This window comes from Siniperca chuatsi, linkage group LG19 (assembly GCF_020085105.1).
Source record: "Siniperca chuatsi isolate FFG_IHB_CAS linkage group LG19, ASM2008510v1, whole genome shotgun sequence".
NCBI classification, from domain to species: Eukaryota; Metazoa; Chordata; class Actinopteri; order Centrarchiformes; family Sinipercidae; genus Siniperca; species Siniperca chuatsi.
The window spans coordinates 12,279,759-12,299,619 of record NC_058060.1 but is presented as its reverse complement, the minus strand read 5'-3'; the positions used below and the strand labels follow the sequence as shown (position 1 = coordinate 12,299,619).

At 39.0% G+C, this 19,861-nt stretch overlaps 2 protein-coding genes across 11 annotated transcripts in view; one reads left to right on the top strand and one right to left on the bottom strand.

The window, feature by feature from the left end:
* The window catches only part of relch (RAB11 binding and LisH domain, coiled-coil and HEAT repeat containing), a 37,156-nt gene extending 30,187 nt beyond the window's left edge, over nucleotides 1-6,969 (bottom strand). For all 9 annotated transcript variants that reach the window (XR_006375747.1, XM_044176340.1, XM_044176341.1 and 6 more), the window contains exon 1: nucleotides 6,372-6,969. Coding sequence is in view for 8 of the 9 variants with exons in the window: in XM_044176340.1 (XP_044032275.1) it covers nucleotides 6,372-6,816 (445 nt within the window). In the remaining variant the exon portion in view is untranslated. The remainder of the gene's footprint in view (nucleotides 1-6,371) is intronic.
* Nucleotides 6,970-7,324: 355 nt separating this feature from the next.
* Nucleotides 7,325-19,572, top strand: pign (phosphatidylinositol glycan anchor biosynthesis, class N). Of its 2 annotated transcripts, XM_044176348.1 has the most exons (29): nucleotides 7,325-7,589; nucleotides 7,986-8,237; nucleotides 8,485-8,606; nucleotides 8,750-8,848; nucleotides 9,098-9,204; nucleotides 9,311-9,435; nucleotides 9,587-9,717; nucleotides 9,850-9,969; nucleotides 10,201-10,241; nucleotides 10,375-10,434; nucleotides 10,682-10,774; nucleotides 11,125-11,180; nucleotides 11,560-11,638; nucleotides 12,070-12,252; nucleotides 12,363-12,502; nucleotides 12,904-13,003; nucleotides 13,204-13,296; nucleotides 13,842-13,933; nucleotides 14,834-14,939; nucleotides 15,028-15,136; nucleotides 15,405-15,507; nucleotides 15,646-15,748; nucleotides 16,239-16,325; nucleotides 16,565-16,620; nucleotides 17,061-17,136; nucleotides 17,354-17,427; nucleotides 17,837-17,879; nucleotides 18,048-18,100; nucleotides 18,278-19,572. In XM_044176348.1, exons 2-29 carry the CDS (start codon nucleotides 8,011-8,013, stop codon nucleotides 18,399-18,401), a joined length of 2,802 nt encoding a protein of 933 aa, XP_044032283.1. In that variant the 5' UTR covers nucleotides 7,325-7,589; nucleotides 7,986-8,010; the 3' UTR covers nucleotides 18,402-19,572. The 2 variants fall into 2 exon arrangements, with proteins under 2 accessions (XP_044032283.1, XP_044032284.1); XM_044176349.1 differs by lacking the exons at nucleotides 7,325-7,589; nucleotides 7,986-8,237 and having other exon boundaries at nucleotides 9,072-9,209.
* Nucleotides 19,573-19,861: the final 289 nt, after the last annotated feature.

Here is a 19,861-nt window from a genome sequence, read left to right as displayed (position 1 = left end):
GATCCTCAAGAAACGTTGCTTTATACAGTGCGTGCTCCCCTCTGAAGGGACAGGGTCAGCTACACAACAGTAGCCCCACTGCGGTAGGGATTCGGAATTTTGCTTAAGGACTCTTAACCAGGTTGGAAGCATGCTGACACTGGGCTTGAGTTAAAGGATGGTGACTAACCACTGGGCCACCCTTCTCCAAAACAGATGGAAACTAAATTAAATTCAGCTAAAAGCAGAGACCTTTAAAAAGTGTGTGGGAAGGTTATACTTTAGCCAAGAAACATATGAGTCACTGAACATGGAAAACAAATCAATCGGAAAATGTTAACTTTGCTGAAACCTTTACCTAATGAAAACGCCCATTTCCAAACTAACACCTCCAACCAACAATCGGAGTATAGGGATGCCAAAAGTATTGTTCACTCAAACAACAGATAAAGCTGATACATAAGCATACATGTGCCTCCTATTTAACTGAACTAGGCTGGCCTGGTAGCTTAGTCAATGGTGTTAGTTTTCCTCCACTGCAATACAAGTGCAAGATTGGTCTATTTGTTCTCTGATATCAAGATACAGAAGAAGGTCAATACAAATGTAGCGTGTAGACTAGCTTTAAAACCTTGGCTTACTTTGCTTTGTAAAGTTAAGCAGTGATGATGCTTATGGTTGGTTTGCTTGATTTGTGTGTGTGTGTGTATCACATGTTCAAAAGTATGACCGTGCAGCTTCACAAAGCACACACATTCTCAGTTCTGTGACTGTACACTGAGAGTGTTTCTGCATTGGCTTTGAGTAGGGATGGGAGGATATACAATATTATCATGGATCGGGATAAAAAACACTCAAGATAAGTTGAACCATTATTGGGATAATTGTGAATATCCTCACATGAGTGACTAAAACGGGTCCAAAGTAGGACAGTTATTATCCTACAGTAACCATACAGTAATTATCCTTAACAATAAGAAAGTACAACTGGCATTGTGGCAAACTGTTAGTCAGGGGTAAATTATATATACTGATGCAATTGATGAAATTGTTGTCTGTACCTTATGATTTATGATAACCTTATTTAAGATTGTTTGTTTGTTTTTCACTATAAAGGATGTTCACTAAAAAGTGTCCTGAATATAGGAAATATTCGTTTCTTAACAAAATGTAAGGTAAAGTGATTCCAGCATGTTTTAGTGCCATTTTAAGAGTTTTAAGCATATTTTGATGATTATCGGGATAATATGATTAATCGCAATTAATTCGGCCAGGATAATTGTGACATAAAATGTTCATATTGTCCCGTGCCTAGCTGTGAGTGTGTGTGTGTGTGTGTGTGTGTGTGTCATTGTTCTGTCATGCTGACGTCAGGTTAATGATCATGCTTCTAACTGTCCTTACTTCTGAATAATAGGTGAGGATGTTTGCTATAAGTCGTTGCGATCTATTTGGTGAATCAGTGGATCATAGTGAGTTTGTATGCATGTTTGTGTGAGAAAAACAACCTGTAATTCCACAATGTGCATGGATGTCTTTTGTGCCTAATTTGCAACAAACAAATATTTCTTCCTGGCTGACCTTTCAGTTCTGTGCCTGTGGCATGTATTTTCCAGACTGTGATAGATCTGACACTGCAGACTGTCACCTCTTCACTGCACTCCTGTCGGGTGGGTTGCACTACACACACACACACAAATTCATGCACAGACTCTCTCTATGCACATGAGTGAGTACATGTGAGTGTCACCATCTCACATTCAAGCGCACCATACAAATGAGCCTTTATTTGTATGCTGAATGAAGGTAGTCTTTGATAGTTTGTCATGAAAATACTAATATTAGAAAAACAATTGGGAGGCCAACGAGAGCTTTTTAGGGAAGAGGGAGAAGAAAGACAAACATAATGGAGGATAGTTTTTCTGCTTTGGCAAGTAGAAAAACAAAGCAGATAAATTGGTGACAGGGAGAGGAGCAAGAGTTAATTTCATGAACAAAGAGATTCATTTAAAAAGAGCTGATACAATTACAGACAAGGAGACAACAGTCTTGTCTTCTTGTCTGTGGATGAGGATGGATGGTCAGGAGGTAACCAACATGCTCTTTTTTTCTTTTCTTTTTTTTTTGTTAAATGGGAGGGATGTTTTGGCAAGACTGTCAGCCATTTAGAAAATATAAATGAGATGAAACAATGGAGCACAAATTATAAAGGATGTGCAGGCAGGCACACAAACCTGTATGCACATTTGTCTCACAATATCAAAACTGAAAATATATTCAATGAAATGTATCAATGAATAAGCCTGTGTATAAACCTGGAACGTGGTTCTAATTCAAGACCACACTTATCTTTTGTGTAACTGAACTAGGCAATATCAAATATGAATTTCATGCATGTAGGTAATAGTAGATAGGTAATAAATTGGTGTGACTACACAGTAACAAAGGATATGGAAAATATTTAGTATGCTGTGCTAATTCACAAAATGTGAAAAAGTACCACACAATAGTAACCTGTGTTGATATTTGCTCCACTGCTAAGAACTATGCACTTGTACACACATGCACAGAACCACCTGCATTCATGCGCACACACACACACAAACACACACACACACACACACACACACACACACACACACACACACTAATGAAAGGCAGATAGTTAGAAACAGGCAGCCAGTCAGAGCCGGTCCAGAACTGCATGGAGCCTGGCCAACACTCCAACAATATCATTAATCGCCTTCTCACACAATACCAGCTCCCTGCCCCAGACAGAGGAAAGCATGGAGCGACATTATAAAGTGAGAAAAAGACATGTGGAGGTTGGGCCAACTAATCGGCAGTGCTACTAAGGGAGAGGTAAATGAGGTAGGATTGTTTCAACAGGCTGACAATGACTATCTGTGAATCTTGATCAAATAAACTGGTGTTATAAACCTTAACTGTGTAGTATGGTAAGCGGGGTGTGGTTGACTTGGATTGCCATTGTGCCAAATTTACAGATTTGTAACAGGAGAGCACATAAATAGTGGTTACAAACATCTAACCTAGAACTTATCATGTGAAGTAGCAGACTACAAACTACAAAATAACTTTCAGATTCTTGTCCTGAGATTATAAAGCCACTTTCTCATATCCCCATATTATGTGTTATGTGGCAAACCACACAAACTTCTTAAATGTGGCAGCTTACTGTCAACCTTGTACATGGCAAGTGAAGTGAATTGCATGCTACCTTAAAAGCTCCTCACATCATCATATGAGCAAATAACTACATGACTAGCCAATGAGGGAGAAAAAGACTCATTCATGCTTCCTTGCTGCAAATTAGCAAGGTGCTGAGAGATGCCTTGCTGTGTCATGTGGCTTAGAGCGACAGCTGCACATATGATGCTGCTTGTAACACAGTCATCCATACACATGCTCACTGCAATCGACAGTCACTGGTTGTGTATTCATAATGATTGCCTCAGTTGTTGAATGTTGTGTGCTTATATTTTGGTTTTGTAGAGAATGAGATAATACTTTCAGATTATCAGGAGAATCAGAACCCTTCCCAAATATCTGAACAATGCAATTAAAGCACTATATAGGTTAAGTATAGACCAGCCTAGCAAACTATCATCATACTCAGCCGATGATGTAATATTTCTTGCATCATGCTTTTGACTAGCTGTGTGGTTATCATGCTGTGCCATGTTCATCCTTTCAACACCTTCTGAAGGCACAACATTCAGCAGGCCAAATATATTCCAACACCATAAGTAAATCCAAGGTAGAGGTTGTTTCTTTTGTAGGGCGTTAATAGTGTACAGTGCTTAAGAATCACACAGTCAGAAACAAGGTATTGAATGTGTTGCTCTAGTTTGAAAAATCACATTACTGGAAACTGGGTGTCTAAAAAGCTAGCTGCAGACAGCAGACACCCAATCAGTATCCCTCCCTCCTCAACAACTACTTAACTCTATCTTCTGTCCTTCAAACATGAGGAAAAAGATCTTTCCAGTGATCATGTGAGGTCTTGGCTATCAGATTATGCTGGAAAGAAAAGTGACATTGCCTTGGGCTGAGCCCATCGCTTTCTCTCTCATCAACTTCCATCAGCTGATTCATTTTTTTCCCCAGCGGCATATGGTAGATTTGACTTATCATGAATCTAGGATTTCATCAATAGCTAATAAGACTGAGATTACTGTTTCTCCATGACCTTCCTGTCAGTTTCACAACAGGGGAGCTGTCATGCTTTTTGAAGACATCATCATAAAACATTTATTCTGTGCTCCAAACCTTTTGTATGATAATGCAACCACCAGACCTTTGCAACTAACACACACAGGTCACAGTTGTTTGTGTTTGTGTGTCTGCTAAAGCTAGCCTCAGGCCAGTTGCCTAGACCCACACTCGAGACTATACAACAGTCCTCTGAGACATCAGGTTATTGTCCATTGCTACTGCATCTAAATGAGGGAAAATAAATCTTCTGATTATAAAACCAAATCCTCCCTTTCTTCAGTATTTATTTATATGCTGTGGTTCCCTCAGCTGGAAAACTGCCAAATGTTTATACAATGAAAATGTATCATCTGGCCTTGTTGTTAAAGCCTGCACCAAAAAGAAAAAATTACAATTGCAGTACATACATTTAATACATTGAGCCATTCACAAACTAAAACACTGATTTGAATCGTGGAATTGATGAGGAGGAAAGCCTCAAATGAACAACCAAAATTATTATTCTACTAACCGCACATCTACTGAAAACCGTGACAGGAAACACAACATTTCAATTCACTCTGCCTTGATTCTGACAGCAGCATGGACCACAGCCAATTGTGGCAGATACTAAAAGTAAAATTGATGTTAATTTGAAACAACAGTCCAAGTGGCACATCCTCTGGTGTGATATGGCATTTAGATTATCAACAAGGTGCAAAGAACATCTGCTTTCAAAGAGATTAACAAAAATAAATACCAAATACATCATTCATCATCATTATATCAGGGTACTGAACAAGGGATATAGGTTTAAGTCAGTTCAATTCACAGACTATAGTGGGTCCTGCTTGTGTAACCATCCATATGGGTCACTGACATCGTTCCTATCCTTTCTCTCCTGGATCTAAGATAAATATACTTTGACAAGACAGATCTAATCAATGCAGTGGAGAATACCAAGCTGAGTCATTTCCATTCAAACTGAAGAGTCACTAAGAGGATCCAAAAAAATAAATGTGCAGACAAGACCTTTTTAAAATGCACATTAACACTTTCAAGTCACATACAATGCCCTAACAGTTCATACACTTTCAGAAGCGCAATCCTCCATGGTCAGTCAAAATATCCTCATGGTGTATTTTTTTCCTTTCTAGCTCTCTTTGAATGTAGCCAATTCGCTGCTTGTAGACCAGAGGGAGCTTTATGGTGCCTTATAGGTCTATGTTAAGTGTGAATGGCTTTGCTCCACTCACCTTAGTGAAATGGGGCCACAAGAAAGGGTTTTGCCATATTCGCTTCAATACCAAGCTCCTGTTCTTTGCCACAATTGAGTTAAAGTTTATTTTAATACTACTCCTGCTGCTCTATAGCAGGCTTTATTTATTTGTCACCATGGTTACCATTTGCATGGCATGTTTGTTTATGGGTCCAGACCTTCACCAAATAATGCTGCAGGTTATTCCATAAAAGAAGTCCTGTAAGTTAAGTGGATGTGAGTTACACACCCTTGACCAATAAAACAAAGTAATATTTGGTAAAAAATTGCTACAAAGCAACAAAACCACTAACAAGGCACTGTCCTCCTAAGCAAGATGATGTAGGTTCAATGTATAATGCCCTTCTGTTACTCTTCAGCAAGATACTAAATTCCTACCAACTGTAGCCTTCTCTTCAAATTCAAAATTGCTTTATTGGCATGACTGCAATTAAATACAGTAATGCAAAAGCAGGTTGCCTTCTGTTCTTCTTATGCCTCTTTTTCCTTTTCTGTAGCTGATTCCCACCTCTGACCTCTCTCTGGCCTAAGGGGAACGTGGATTTTCCTACAGGGCTCAATTACATTAGGATGTCATTCTGTCGGTCTGTCATAGTATCACGCATCCATCTCATCCACCTAGATAGTGTGGTATAGCCTAATCACATAGTGTGTTTCTGTGATGCTCTTGTCTGTGTCACTAAACACAGCTGACCCACAAAACCCGCTTGTTGGATGCGGGCCCTAGACCGGGAGGGCAGGTTCAGCAAGCGGATATATCGAGATCGATTGGCTTCCAAATCCAGTGTTTTAAGCTAACGTTAGCTAGCTAGTGGGCTAACTTTGTGTAATGCAGCAATAAAGAAAGAGCTAGCTGGCAGATACGTGACTAGCAATGGGAGCAGCTAGCGTTACTTACTCAGTGGTCCTCCAGGTCCGAGTACCTGGTCCTTGGCAGGCGGAGTGCCGCTCTGTCGCTCGAAGTTGCCAGGGTTGGAGAAATAATCCCTCAACCTCGGAAGCTCTCTGCCTGCTTCCAATAGTTCGGTGTGAAACTCCAGGGCTGTGAGAATGTATTGGTCCCGTAATAGCTGAGCAGCAATAACATCTACAGATACCCGTGTCTCGGCACTACCTGCCATAGCGGAGGTGGCCGCGACCGAGACCGAGATGCCCTCACCGCTGGGGCTCGTCCGGTTGCTAGACAGCAGGAGCGTCGGAGGCTCGGCGTCCGCAGGCGGAGAAAATGGATTGCCTGGCGGCGGCCCTGGCACCCTATCACTCGGGCTTCTCTCTGTGTCAATTGGGCGCCGTTCAGCCTCTTCCTCAGAATCACTGAGATCAAACGGGTTGACCGACGCCATTTTTGCACTATAAAGATTTTTAGCAATCTAAGCTAGCTAAGCTAATCAGACCATGGATGTACTAGACCCGCTTCTTCCTGAATGGATAGCTAGCTAAGGTTTGGTAGGTGGCTTTGACAAGGGGGAAAGAATGCGAAGCTGTGATTGGCCAAATCTGAGAGATGTTTTCCCAAAGCCCGCCTCTTTCATGGGATAATAGAAAATTATTGGATACCGGAGAGACCGAAAGAAAAACTGGGCAGGGCACATTTGACAGCTGATAGTCTATGCTAGCTAATGTGTTATCAAAGAACCACAAGCTGTGAAAATAACAATTTCCAGTGAAACTGCACTGTAAGATATATTGTTAGATAATACATCTCAAAGCTTCTTTATATTAAAAGCGTTTTGAGAGAGGCACATTTTAAAAGAAAGCTCGCTGGGAAATAAAAATTTTAAGTACAGTACCCACAATTCAGCTGCAAAGTACAGACGTCAACGTAAAACGTCAGTCACAACAAGGAAGTGGATGCTCATGTCGCCTGAATTCCTTGTACTAATCTTCTTAGAAAGATTGACAGTTGGTTTTGTAAAAGGACGCACTTAAAGATTACGTTGATCTCGTTTCGTACAAGAACGCCTTAATCTGTCGGGTTCTCTGGATATATAATTGGTCAAATGCGAGGATAAAACGGAAGTAAAATCAGGTGTATGGTGGAAATGCTAGTAGATAGTTCTGCTCTCCCATTCATTCATTAACAAGAGTGGGCAGATTCCACTGACGTTACAAACAGGTAAGACTTTTTGCATGGTCTAAAGGTGTAACTGATTTGACTCCTAATCTGCTGACGCAATATGTAAATTGCCATTGAATTGTACCGTACTAACTATTAAAGTCATTGTTTCTGTACATTGGCTAACGTTAATGGCATATGGTGACAGAAGGCTTACCCCTTAAGCCGTCTATATTATTCTGCACCTGTCTAATGCCTCATTCTCTATTTGAACTAAACTCTGAACCCTGAATGTAAAGGTTGGCTGTTAAACTGTATAACTTTGTGTCTGTCCATATTTGCCTCTTTCATTTTTATTCTGTCTTTATTTGGGTCTCTTCTGGCTCTCATCTTCTTTCATGTGGAAACACGTTAAATCTTTCTTCCTCTGTCTTTACCCCCTTGGTTGCTCTGCAGACCCAGCTCTGTGTTGACACTCAAAATGAGGATGATCACTTTCTTCGTGGTTGGACTGACAGTCCACGTGATCTTCTTCCTCTCTATCTTTGACATCTACTTCACCTCTCCCCTGGTCCATGGCATGACACCCCAGGCCACACCGCTGCCCCCCCCTGCCTCCAGACTGGTGTTAGTGGTGGCTGACGGTCTCAGAGCAGACAGTCTCTACACACTCCTGCCCAATGGCTCATCCAGGGCCCCATATTTGAGGTTGGGAAACTGATACAGAGCAGTGAGCTTCAATGTAGTGTGTTTGTGTGTATATTAATTAGTCCAGTACAGGAAGCAGTATGTATATATCTGCAGTTAGTTTGTGTGTGTGTGTGTGTGTGTGTGTGTGTGTGTGTGTGTGTGTGTGTGACTGTGACTGGTATACTGGGTCTTTTCTCATGCTTTGTTCATAACTCCTGCATAACTAGTGTGTGTGTGCACATCTGTGTGTGTTTCCCAATATAAGGAGTGTGATAGAGGAGAGGGGTACCTGGGGTGTGTCACACACACACGTGCCCACTGAGTCTCGTCCCGGTCATGTTGCTCTTATCGCTGGCTTCTATGAGGATGTTAGTGCTGTTGCTAAAGGTAGGTGTACATCTGGGCATGTCGATACAGAAAAGGTTATGTGGAAGTTAAATTGCTGCAAGTGTTTGTCATATACTTGTATGTGTGTATGTGTCTCTGTTTGTGACTGCAAGTTCACTGTGTGTTTTTGTGTATGTTTTCAGGATGGAAGGAGAATCCTGTAGACTTTGACTCAGTGTTTAATGAGAGCAGACACACCTGGTGCTGGGGCAGCCCTGATATTCTGCCTATGTTTGCCAAAGGTACCCAGGCACACACTAACCAAATCAATATAAATGCAAAAGGTCAAAGATAAAGACTATATCGAAAATCTGAAATTTGAGCTTTGTAACTCATTTATGTACTTGAATAATATGAGTTTAATAACATCACTTTTATATCATGAAATGTCTTTTATTGCTCATTACTGCTTACATGTTTTGATTATTTTAGAACAACATTTAAAAAAAAATCCTTTTAATGTAGCTCATTTCGAGCTGTTGTTCTTCCAGGTGCCAGTGGAGACCATGTGTATACCCACACATACCCAGCAGAGGAGGAGGACTTTGCTTCCACAGACGCCTCCAGGCTGGACAGCTGGGTGTTCACTCAAGTCAAAGTATGGTAGTGGAATTACTAATGATAATGATGAATGCTGTGATGAATCTGTTGAACATTGCTATCTTGAACAAATGCAACTGTGTGTATTTTTCTCTCTGCACTAGTCATTCTTTCAGTCAGCCAAGTCTAACTCCAGTCTGAGGGCCAGTCTGCTTGAGGATGAGAATGTCTTCTTCCTGCATCTGCTGGGCATCGACACAAATGGACATGCTCACAGACCAATGTCACAGTAAAAAACATGTTATTAGGATTTCTTGTTGTTTTGCCATTTATATTCAATTTGATTGCTCTCCACATAATATGAAATTAACATATTCTTCCAAATCAGCTTTCACTTAAGTAGTAGTGCTATCTTTATCTTGTATTTGTCTTTTGTCTAGAGAGTACCTTGACAATATTGGCCTAGTAGACACTGGTGTAGCTGAGCTGGTGTCTATAGTAGAAGACTTCTTTGGTTATGATGGCAGAACGTCCTATGTGTTCACCTCTGATCATGGCATGACAAACTGGGGTAAGACTCTTGTTTGTGTATATGTGCCTTTTTACTGTCTGCACTGAAAAAAATACAGTATATATACACTGTATGTGTGTGTGTGTGTGTGTGTGTCTTGATTTTTGCATGTTTGTGTGCATGTGTCTCCAGGTTCACACGGTGCAGGCCATCCCTCTGAGACACTCACCCCTTTAGTGGTGTGGGGAGCTGGAGTTCATACTGCCCACAAAGTCACTGAACCCCAGTCATACAACGATGAATACCTACAAGGTGCTAAATTCATGTACTGTGCTCACATCTGCTTTTTTAGCTTCAGTTTAGGACCCAGGTTCTCCTACAGCCACTACAGATTATTATTTCTATTATTACTTTAAGGCAGAGTGGAATTTTATATTTTGTTTGGAATAAAAACATGAATGTTCTCATTCTTTAATTTTTACACTATATGTTTTATTGAGTCTACATTGTTGTCCTGATTTTTATCCCTACTGTTTCTCTCAGATTGGAAACTGGCGCACCTTCGTAGAGTTGACGTCAATCAGGTAAGGCCCATGGCCATGGCACTTTTTAATGATATCACTGTCATCAATTATTACCACTAAATATAAAATGCATGAAAGCAATGATATAACAGAACAGGTAGTAAAGTGAAACATTTTTTATTGTTTTCTGCAGGCAGACATCGCTCCCCTCATGGCTTCTCTCATTGGTGTGCCCATTCCTGTTAACTCTGTTGTAAGTCCAGAGATAAACTACAGACAAAGGAAATATTCTAGTATTTTTTGTCTTATCAAGTTGTATGTAAGCATCATCAAAGTTGTCAAAAATGAGTTTTGAAAGTACACTCCAGTGACTGTGACAATCAGGTATGTGATAGAAATGATGTATCCACAGATGTTCATTATACAGTGTTTTCTGTAAATATCACGATACAGATTTTATGACTTTATGCTCATCTTTATGTGTATTTCCGTCTCCTCAGGGGGTTTTACCTCTTCTCTACCTTAACAACAGTGACCAGTTCAAGGCAGAGAGCATGTACACTAATGCTATTCAAGTGCTAGAGCAGTTCAAGGTATGAAAGCATTCAGCTCTGCTATTACTGACATGCTGAACATTAGTATGTTACAAAGGTCAGTGAAACAGTCACTCATCACGCCATTGTTGAACTTGGTAAATATGCAGTTATTAATGGTAATAAATTAGTAACAATATTATGAGTTGAAATTATGCTAATATATTGATATTAATAGATATCAGCAGTAATATTTATTTGATTTATAACAGTAACTTCAAAATGATAGCTTTAAACACCATGTCATTTTTAAGTTCTAAGTTGTGGTAAGGCTATTAGTGCACATGTCTTGTAATACGGTAATTCAGTTTTATAAATCTATGGTGACTGAGCTATATATGTTTTTGTAGATGAAAATGACCCAGAAAAAGGAGACAACCTTGTCCTTTCTCTTCACCCCATACCAGTAAGTACGACTAGTGAGTTAATAACTGTGGAGTGAATTAATAACATGACTTTTTCTTCGTTATGTTATGTGTTCAGTTTTTTTTTAAAAAAGACATCTTTACCAAGGGATCATGTTATGAATGAATTCATGTCATGTACAAAGTGTGCAAGGCTTGGAGATATTTTCAGTAAGAACATTAACCTGGTGGCAATTGCTCAGGTATTCTATTGCTGGCCTATTCAAAAATTAAGCAGGTCAATGGATTGTTTATAATATTGTGGTTGTGTAAGGATGAAAGCAAATGAAGCACACTTTATTTGGTCAACATATTTAAGACCACATTTATATGCAATTTCACGCACTCTGTCTTTATTGCTTTGTCTCGCTGTTTTCCCAGACTACTGACTGAGTCAAAACAAGCAGAATTCATCCACCAGGCCAGAATACTGATTCAGCTCGAGAAGTATGAAGATGCTGTGAGTATTTGGAAAAAGAATAAGTCTGCAGTTTATAGGTAAATTAACAGTTGAAGTTTTAGATTTATTCTGGGTACTTACATGCATTAAGCTGGTGTTGAAACGTGTTGTTCACATTAGCACTAAAGGTATGTTAGTGCACTATGTAGTGAGCAATATTGCTGCAAACTGGAGTATAAAGCTGATGTTGCAGTAGAAAGTTAGTCACTGTTCTGCCTGACACAATAGAAATAACTAAACTGTGGTAAATGCTGTCTACATCAACAAACCTATGTCTGCCCTGTTCGGGTTTGAATTGTCATTTAACTTCCAAGTTTCTTTTTTTGTAACTTCACATTCCTTGCTGATACATCTTCTTTCCACTTTCTCTATGACATATTTGCTTTTGCTGAAGCACTTTCTTTCATTTCCCCTTGTCTGTCTCTTATCAGATCTCTCTGTGCCAGTCTCTGATATCCCATGCTCTGGAGGGCCTGGTCTACTACCACACCTATGACAGGTTTTTTCTGGGTTGCAGTGTGGTGCTGGGATTTGTAGGTTGGACCTCATATGTTGTCCTAGTCATACTAAAGACTCATGCCAGCCTCAACAGACATCCCAGTCTCCTTAAACAGGTCAGGACATACACTTGAATCCCTCTTTCTTTGCCTCTAAAGATTCCTTCCACCAAAACAATGTTTATGAAACTTGAATGTCTCGTTAAGTTACATTTGTGTGTGCGCAGATTCCCAGCCATATCCTGGGGAGGCTGTGTGTGTGTGTGACAGTGGTGATCACTGTGTTCTTGCTTATCCAAAGGAGCCCCGTTACCTACTATATTTACTGCCTGCTGCCTGTCCCTGTATGGTACTCTGTCCTTAAAGAGTGAGTAACGCACACATTTGAGAAAATGTAAAATTACACGAAACACACCTGCACACATACATTACAGTCTAATCAAACAAATGTGTGGTGTGCTGTTCTCAGAGTGTGCCTGAGAAAACACCACACACAGACACAGGATGTCAGCAAATAACAAAACACATCAATGGAGATCTCATCTATTAATATCGCAGTTTTTCATTGGATGTAATTTACCTCACAAATACACTTATTCATGCATGTCTGGCACAGCTGCAGTGAGGTGTTAATTAGATCCTTTGAAGTGGTTTTGTATCCATTCATGTTTCTCCTCTGTAAATTGATGAAAGGACAGTCTTTGCTGTTTTCTTTAGTTTTCTCCCTTTTATCGCAGGAAAAATAATCGCATTAATGATCCATTTTAGGTCTGGAACTCTAACAGATTTGATTCGCTCAGCTCCCTCTCTGCCACTGTGGAAATGTTTTGGCTATTTTATGCTGGTGGCGTTTGGGATCGAGCTACTGGTAGGTGTCTTTAATGTCTTCTAATGTACAGTTAATGGCATATTTCTGTTTCAGTATACTGATACAGCATTGCTTATAAGCCTTTAGCTGACCTCCACATACGGTACATATTAAAAACTGTTCACAATGTAAAGGGCTCACTGTGTATAGTATGAGGTTACTCTATACCGTGGATGACAGTTCACCATTGCTGCCTCCAGGTGGTGAGTTTCTTCCATCGCGCCATGCTGACTGTAGGCCTGGCTGTCCTCTCTCTCTGGCCTTTCCTGTCGGGGCTTTTTGGCAAGGCCAAGGTAACTCCATCACTGGTCACGGCTCCTACACTCACAGTGCATCAGGAAAAGTCATGATATTTGAATATTCTGATTTCCACACCTGTGTAGGTTTTGGAAAGTTATGTGTCTCCAGGAAATTTGGAAATTTCCAGGTGGAGTTTCCTACAAAGGCAGAGTTAACACAGTATTTAGACAGTATTCTGATGAAATACATTTATTTTGATCAATGATTAAACCTATTTCATTCTTAGATTTCCATAACCAAATGTTACTATATGATTTGCTATATGCTGCATAGAGTCTTCTGTCCTGATAGTACTGAGTCCTAAAATCATTTATCTTTTCTTTCTTGGATCACTACGATGATATAAAGAAAATTATTATATTAAATATTGATGCAGAAAAATTAATGAAACACATTGGTTTGTTGTGGAAGAAGTACACATTTTATTAACCCTAATTGCAGTTTTTCCACTGCTGTCAGATGAATACCTAGTTTGTTAAATTATCAGTTCACATACAGTGTCTAACTACATAAACTCATTGTCTCTGTCCCTGTGTAGTTCCGTTCACTGAGCTGGTTTCTGGGCTGTCTGTGTTTGGCTGCATTTCCCCTGATGCCTGTTGTGGGTAGAGAGCCTAACATATATCTGGTGTGAGTGTTTCCTCTATTTACTTACATTTATCAGAAAGATTACCACAGTGTCCTGCCAGAGCAAAGCTCAAAAGCTAGATTCAGGTCATTCAGTTACAAGGAAATATTTTATTTTATATCTATTCTTAGGAAATCTTAAACATCATCACAGAGTGGGGAAATTTGTTTGCTAGATTATGTAGGGATGGGCAATATGGTTGAAATAAATGTCTAATAATCTGTAATAATAATACAGATATTTTTCCGATATCAATATGTTTATCAAAATGTGGAAAATGTATGCAAGATCACATGTACGTAAAATCTAATTAGAATGAACTGTGTTGCATCATTTTGCAATACATTAAACAAAAATGATCACACATGTAAGCCAAAAACTTCAATAACTTATTTTGTCAGCTTTAAATTACAAATTTAATTGAACCATTATACTATATTAAAACGATAAAAGAATATGACCAAATAATCATGAAAAATTTAAACTCCACGGCCCCAGTTAGAAAACACAGGCTTCCTGCTAAAGAATTATAGTCTTCAAGACCAAGCCAAGATAACCCTGGTGCCATCATCTGGGTTATTTTCACAGACTTGACAAAGCTTCATCTAGAGCCATAGAAGACATACAATTACTTTCACAAGCTAAGCAGGCCTCTCCATAACAAGCAAACTGAATATGATATGTAAAATTGGTGTAGTTCCCCTTTAACTAACTAACTAACTGGCCAAAAAGCCTCATGATGCTGTATTCTGATTAATGGAGGAGTCAGAGACAGAGAATCTACTTCAAATAAACTGCTAATTAACAGCAGTATCTTAACTTAACATACATGTGCAGAATTAAGCTGTATGCCATGGCCATGTCTATAATATTAAGGTAACATATGATGTTTGTTTGCTCAGTACCTGTGCAGGTCTACTCACTCTCTTCACTTCAGCCTGTTACCTCTGGTCATCGCAACAGAGAACACCACTGCACCTTAGTGACAGACAGCAGTTTGTCACCCAGGTACCTGCAGTTCATGCCATGTATTTGTGATTGTGTCTGTGTCACTGCATTTTCTAAAAATAAATTATGACCTGTCAAACTCGACAAGATGCTCCATGTGGCGGTGTGTGCATACGTGCCATCCCTCACACACTCCAGCCTGCAGCAGAAACAGGGCCTGCCCCTTCTTAATCAAATCATCAGCTGGACCACATTAGGTAGGTGGGTGTGCGAGTGAGTACAAGATACTTCTGTCCATGTTCAACACCTTAGAATTGCCTGGGAAGATAATAATCATGTTTATATATCATTTATGTTCAATTTTTTAAAATATTGATCAGATATTTAAGATATAAATCAGACTATTTTAGCCCTGGCTATATCCCATCCCATTAACTTACTTTATTTTATTAAAAGTAAGAAGTTATGGTTAAAATGACACATCCTGTGCTATATACACCTCTCCTGTCTCTTCTGTTTTCGTAGCATCTTCTATGCTGGTTCCATTGCTGAGCTCTACACGTCTTTTCCACCGACTCCTCAGCATATTCCTCTCTCTCACAGCCACATACCTGCTGCTCAGCACTGGGTAAGACAAGATATTGCACACACACATCATGCAGTTGCACTAACACGTCAAATGATGTCTCGTATAGAGTTTTATCACCACAACAAAGTGCACAGCAAAATAATCAAATTTGCAAACTGTGTGTTTTCTCCCACCCAGGTCAGAGGCCTTTTTCCCCCCTGTGTTATCTTGGTTAATGTTTGTGTGGATCAACATTGAACAGGAAGCTATGCTCTCACAGGGTGTTTCTGGCAGACAAGAAGTAGGTAGACATGTTTCTAAACTTGAAATGAGCCAATAGTCAGACAAGTGTGTACCTATTTATTGCACCGTAGGCTTGTATCAAATTTAGATCACATCTACTATTTTGTACACACACTGGCCTCTCTACGCAGAGTTTTGTTAATGGAAAACTGCTACTACAACAGTCTTTGATCTTGTATAGGTATATTTTCATGTATGTGTATAGATTTTATATAAATATATATTCTGGAGCCTGTACTTATCTGGTCTGAAGTGTTCTGGTGTTAAAATATCTATTTTTCACTATACTAATGCCAATTTTTTAATCCAACAAACAAGGAAATCCCTACTCATGATAACATATTGGAATCTGTAAATGTAATGTAGTAATGCACATAATGTCTCAGTACTGACTGATCATTATCATTTGTTTGGGTGTCTATGCATGTGTGTGAATGGGTGTATGCACTTGTGTATGGGCATGCTTTTGGGTGTGTGTTTTCTTTCAGCTCTCCACTATTGATTTCTCTGCAAACATTGACATCGCCAAGATACGACAACTGAAGTTGGATGACATCAGAAGATCTTATTTTTTTGTATCCGCATTAGTGTTAGTGTTAGTGTTAGTGTTAGTGAGTGTTTGCAACAGTGACATTGGCTGGCTGAAGCAAACACACAAAAAAAACACCAACTGGCACTAGTTTATTTGTTCAGGGCAAACTATATCCAATCTTTTTAAAAGTTTAAGATAAAATGTTTGAAGTGTATACTTACAAATAATGAACTGATTAGTTTAACATTTGCAAGTCTTTCCTTGACTATACATTTTCTTCAGGTATTTTTTATAATAACAGCTTTCTTTGGCACAGGCAACATAGCTTCCATTAACAGGTATGTACACTTTTGTATTTATTTATTTATTGATATATATATATATATACACATACATACATACATACATACATACATATATATATATATATATATATATATATATATATATATATATATATATATATATATATATATATATAGGGGAGGGTCTATGTGGCTGTACAAGGTTCAGCCTGAGTGAAGTGAATGTCTGGTATGAGTGTCATTGATGATGTCTGCTTTTTTTTTTATTGTTAGCAAAGTGTCATTTGAATATAGGAAGGTAGTAATAGGTGGTAAAGACAGTATGTCACTCTGGACTGTAAAACTCTGGAAGGTCATCAAGAAATCTATGGAGCTGTATCCCAGACACAGTTTTCTGCTCTGAATGATTGAATATTCTGTTAATTTTTCAGCCATCTGTAGTCACTTCCTCCACCTCTTCTCCTTTTGTCTAGTTTTGACCCTGCATCTGTTTATTGTTTCCTCACTGTCTTCAACCCCTTCATCATGGGAGGGCTGATGATGTGGAAGGTACCATATTTTAAACACTTTTTAATTTTATGGTATACGCTGTGTATCTGTAAATTTCCGTCATCAAGCTCTCTTTCAGCTCAAGAAAGGGAAGCAGTCTTGCAGATTGTGACAAGTGATAGCAAAAACTGTTTTTTTTGGCTTTTTTGTGACATGTTTAGCACAAATGTTCTACATTGCTCATTCACTTAAATGTCTTGTCCTTTTGTTCTTCCAGGTTATCATTCCATTCATAATAGTAATGTGTACATTTGAGACTATCCAAGTAACAACACAGCTCTCATCAAGAAGGTAACTCATCTACTACAAGATTAATTACGTCACAAACTTTTATCATTCACATGATATTCTCTGATGGTTGTAGGGCTGATGTGCATGTAAACCACAACGTCTGCTCTTGGTGTCGGGTCTGTGGTTGCCACAAAGACACTTGCCAACAGAAGGAGGCATTTCATCTTGTCACACTATGCACAGTTTTACATTTGATACAGCCATGTGCTTTTTAGACTTTAGACATAAATCTTCGAAGAACTAAATAATGTGTTTTTTTTCTTTTGGTTCGTTGTGCGTGAAGAGGGTGTCAATCTGCTGTCCATGCTGTACATGAAGTAAATATGTGTTGTTGTGGATGTTTTAATATGAATCTTGCTTGTAACACTTTACTTCCTGTGCTTCGTTGTCTGTTATTCTTCTTTTCTAGTTTATTCCTCATTGTCCTGGTCATCTCTGACTTGATGGCTCTGGTAAGGCATTCCCTGTGAGTTTGAAAGGTTCTGGTTGAATGTTGGGTCAAAGATGCTTTGTGACTGTGATTCTTTCTCAAAGCAGTTTTCTCTCCTACCTTTTCCTGTTAAGTAGACTGGATGTGAACCTCGCACAAGACATTTTTAACTCTCTCTTCCTCTCCTCAGCACTTTTTCTTCCTGGTGCAGGACTATGGCAGCTGGTTGGACATTGGCACAAGGTAAGTTAACTGGGAAATACATGGTTTCGAAGTCTTAATTAAATACTAATTCATATCTTGACTCATACACACACACCTTCTTCCTTGTTCCTTTTTTCAGCCACTATTTTCAGTGGTATATGTGATGCACACACTTACACATAAACATGTTAAACTTATTTCTTTTATCTCTTGCAGCATTAGCCATTATGTGATAGTGATGTCAATGACCATCTTCCTGATGTTGCTGAGTGTGGTCACACACATCTTCACCTCACGAAGGCTCATCCTGTGGAGGAGACCTAAGATGCACTTCCCCTAAATAAACATGTATTTGTGTGTGCATGTGCATGCACAAATACTGGTTAAACCAAATGTTTAGTATTTATTTATTTTTTTTAGATACGTTTCATTTAGTATTTGCCTTATTAAACTGGAGTTTGTTTATATAAGATATGGGCTATTGTTTTATGACTCAAAATACTGTATAGTACTGTGCAAAACTCTCACAACACTTGGCTTGTTTTGGGGTTTTGGAAATCCCCTCTTATATGTCCTTATTAGTCAGATGCTTTAAATCGTCCTCTCCAAACTGCTTGAAGAATTTACCATGACTACCTGTGAAAATGACATGACAGTCTAAGATAGTTTACATTCTCAGTAGAAAATATTCAGCTCTTCTAAACAGTTGTTGTCTTCCTTGTATTAAGGTTTGTTTATTTTTACTTCAGTGTCCCAATGTGATTTTAAGTAAGAAATAATTTGATCCCTTCCCTCAGTGATAAACACTTAAATGGTGTGGATAAATGGTTTCCTGAGTAGCCTAAGACTTCTGCACAGTACTGTTTGCACTGTATTCTTTTGTACACTGTGTGTCTGTTTCTGTCACATTGTTTTTGCGTTAATCATTGATGAATTGACTAAGGCCACTTGAATATTTGACCGTGAATTATGCCTTTGCCAAGGGTGCTGATTTATGATCCACTAAAGAATGGCTAACTTCATGAATCTTTAAGTATGTAACACTATTTCCTGTAAATCTGTCTAAAACTAATCCTTGTTTAGATGGAAAAGGGATGCTATTTTAATTGTATTATGACTGTATATCAATAAAACAGAAGGAGTGGAATGGAAATGGGGACCTGGGTGTTGTACAACCATTAACAGAATTAAAACAGGTGCCAGTGTAGTTGTTGTGTTCTCTGTTTGTATCATCAGGGTAACCGCAGCCATGGGCTGGGCTTAGAAAATCTAGTTGGGAAAGTTAAAAAATCCCCTAATGTCCTTCAACAAATGCAGTCCAGGTGTACTTGATAAAGCCCTGTAGCCCCCAGTAGAGCTTGAGTATCCAGTGGCCAGCACTAGGATTGTGGTTGCATTCGGAAACTCCTTGATAAATGTCTGTAACTAAGAATGTTAAGATGTGCTGCAAGAAACCTTTGGTTAGTATGTTTTCTCCGAGCAAGGAGGACAAAATAAAAAAATAAACTTGTTCTGATGTGTGATATTGTTTCCCCAACAGATCAAGCCATAGGACATTACTATGAATAACAAAGTAGGCTAATGTTAAGGGTTTCTCTCTACTTCCCTATGTCAGGAAATGTAGTGACTTGTTTTCTGAAAATGGCAATAAATAATATGTCAATACATTTTCTGCTGCATTGTGGACTGCAAAGTCATCCCTTCACTTGTGCGCTAGCTGGAGAATGTGCCTCCTAAAACTTAGCGCTTGCTAAATTCGATTAACACAGTTGTCAAGATCACAGCTAGCATTACCACATC